The sequence below is a fragment of the Poecilia formosa genome, unplaced genomic scaffold (assembly GCF_000485575.1).
Source record: "Poecilia formosa unplaced genomic scaffold, Poecilia_formosa-5.1.2 Scaffold589, whole genome shotgun sequence".
Taxonomy (NCBI): Eukaryota; Metazoa; Chordata; class Actinopteri; order Cyprinodontiformes; family Poeciliidae; genus Poecilia; species Poecilia formosa.
The window spans coordinates 41,186-44,262 of NW_006800528.1; the positions used below are offsets into that span (position 1 = coordinate 41,186).

At 33.1% G+C, this 3,077-nt stretch overlaps 1 protein-coding gene across 1 annotated transcript in view; it reads left to right on the forward strand.

Moving 5' to 3' along the window:
- The first annotated feature begins 1,339 nt into the window (after nucleotides 1-1,339).
- LOC103129892 (Fc receptor-like B) overlaps nucleotides 1,340-3,077 on the forward strand; it is a 7,314-nt gene continuing 5,576 nt past the window's right edge. The window contains exon 1 of the mRNA XM_016665479.1: nucleotides 1,340-1,369. Coding sequence (XP_016520965.1) covers nucleotides 1,340-1,369 — 30 coding nt within the window. The remainder of the gene's footprint in view (nucleotides 1,370-3,077) is intronic.

A 3,077-nucleotide genomic window follows, 5' to 3' on the forward strand; every position in this document is an offset into this window, starting at 1 on the left:
ATAAATATAAGCCTCTACGTTCTGATCAGACTCTGATCAGCTTTTCCTGATGTCCGAACCATCTCTGCAGATCTCCGCTGCCTTGTAGGCTGCATGCTGCGCTGGTTTATTCTGCACTGTAATCAAATGTAATAACTCAAATATTTGTATTTTATGTTGCTGCTTTAAGATTCTTGAGTTGATTTAATCTAGTCATATCTCTCCAACATGCATGTGTTAAAGATCTGAAATATAAAAAATGCTATCATGATTCTTACTCACAGCAGCATTTGTAGCTTTCCTGCTTTTCCTATTATTGCAATAAATACAATATTTACAGTTTGAATGTTGGTGGTGCTTTTGTTGTTCCTTTTGTGGTAATTATATAATAAAGCCTCTGGAGCATTTTACTTTGAGGCCTTAAGTTTAAACACATTATTATATATTTTGTTTAGTATGTCATCATAAATATTAATAAAATGTAAAACGTTTTGCAGCAGCTCAAAATGCTAAAAAAAATATATATATACCAAAACATGAAGAAAGGGAAGCTAAATGCTCCCTAGATTGTTGGAGATGCAACACAGTATCAGTGATTGAGTCTTTTTCAGTACAAAGAGATTTGAGTCAAACTATAACCCAAAGATTGTTGGAGATCCCACAATTTAACATCTCGAAGACTCAGAAAGAAATAGTTTAAAAATAAAAACTGAAATTTAAAAATGAATTAAATAGAGGTTTGTTTTACTTGATTAAATTCCTGGATGAATCCCTTGCAGCTCAGTAACATGAGGCTTTTAAACAGTAAATCTGTTGCAGTTCCTTTTAACTTCCACCAGGTGGTAGCAAAGAACATTTTAAATATTAAACTCATGAGTTTTAGTACAGGAAGCTGTTGATAATTTCTATTAGTAATTTTTAACACATATAAACTACAAACTTTAAAAAAAAAACAATCAGGTAATTTTATACATCAGCACCTGTCTTTCCATTTATCACAAGGAAGCAAAACTTAATAAAAAAAAAACTAAGGTATATGAACTACCACTGTGAAGGCCACATGTTGCTGGGTTATGACAAAGGTTTTACTAGATTTGACCATTTCTCATGACATTTGGAGATGTTTTATTGTCTTTTTATACTTTTATATCACAAGGGAAGTGAGCCTTTATTTAGAATCATGTTATGAACAAACTTTTCTGCTGTGGACAAGCTAAAGGAAACACCAGGACTACGGACTAATGAGAATCAATCGTCATGCTATAAAGTTTTCTCTAATAAATTGTAGCACTTCCCACGATGACTCAATCACTTTTTAAGGAAATAATAAGGGATTCTCACACCATTCATTATTTGAAACATGATTGTTTTTGAACGTGCTGATAATGTGGTAAGTACTGGACTAAGAAATGAAGAGCAACATGCTAGAGCTAGGCTTCATCTGTGGAAAACTGAGTCCATCGATACTATTTTTATGCCATAGAGCCACACAGAAAACAACCTCGTCAGCTACGTAAAATTGGAGGTACAAAAATGAACAGATGCATCATGGGTAATGTAGTGCTAAACAAATGGAAGTACTTTTAACACCTACATTATTTACATATTACAGAAACAATGTTATTTTTGCCTCTCTCTCAAAACTTGACATTACTGAATCAAAAATGTAGAAATAATGCTTTTCAAACTAACATTTCTTGCTGCTTTTTAGATCTTTTTACATTTAGAACTACGTCACATCCTTCACAGTTTTCTGATCTCTTATCTGCTTCCACCCACCTAAGATTTTATTTTAACGTGTTAGGTGAGATCATTCTGTCACTTGTTTTAAGACATAAAGAGGAACAGTTAAAAATAACCGACCACTTGGTTGTGACGCACTCAAAACCATTTGCTGTTTGCGCACAAAACAACTCTTTCTTTACTTAAACACTACTTTTGAATCTGTTATTGTTGCATTTCATTTTTCATAATTTCCACTTGAATAACAAAAACATCAAACATTTGAAAACAGGAATTTCCTTTCAAATGCCGTCTTAGTTTGTGCACGTCACACTGAGCTTGTTGTAGACTTGACTTATTTTAGCCTGACTTCTCACCAGTTAACAGGAAAAGTCTTAGCGGTTTGTAGCAGAAACAAAGTTCCCAGTGATCTCAGTGTTAGTAAATGAAGACATTATGATCTCAGTCTGAGATGAATCATAGACTGCTTCCTGCTCTTCACTTTATCTACAGACGCTGCGTTTGCATCGTGTCACTTCACTGAAGAAAAGTTTGACTGAAGCAGAAAAGCTGCCTGGAAGCCAAGATGGAGAAAACCTTGGCTCATTTGCTGGGCTTATTGTGTAAGTAAATCACTTTCTGTGTTTCACTAGTGCAAGTCAAGGAAAATAATGTTTTAGTTAAAAAATTAGCTTAAAAATGTCTCTTGCGCTTGTTTCCTGCTGCCATTGTTTTCTTCATTCTGTAAGTATTTGATCACCTGACCATTATAAATAATCTAATAAATTAGGAACATTCACTGAATGTTCCTAACACTGGCAATGATATAAAAATATTGAAATATAAAGTATAATGACAACTGTAATGTGAACCAAAAGGTGTGGCCTATAACTCACAAACCAACCTTTTATTTGGTTGAATATGATGTAAATCTGAGAATATTTAGTTGTCAGTGTCAAGTTTCAAAAGTGCAACTTAAACTCAGACAGAAAAACATATTTTTGATAACGATCGCTCTACCCTTAATGTTATTTTAATCAAAACAAAAACATCCTGAATAATATGTAATAATATTTAAAAAAATAATGAATTTGTTAAACTGAACAGCAAAGTCAGTGCTAAATGTGAGTGTGGGATAAAATTATGCTGTCTAGTTTTATGTTATTCAATGTTCATAATGCTAACAAGGTTTCAACCATCATTTCAGTGCTGAACTCATTTGTCTGCTGTGGACAAGCTCATGGTAACGTCAGCTTTTAATATTTCTTTTAAAGGTTTATTCTGTCAACAACAGCCTCCCTACAGGCGGGGATGTGGAGGGAAATGAGAAGGAGTTTTTTTTTTTTTTTTTTTTTTTTTTTTTTTTTTTTTTTTGT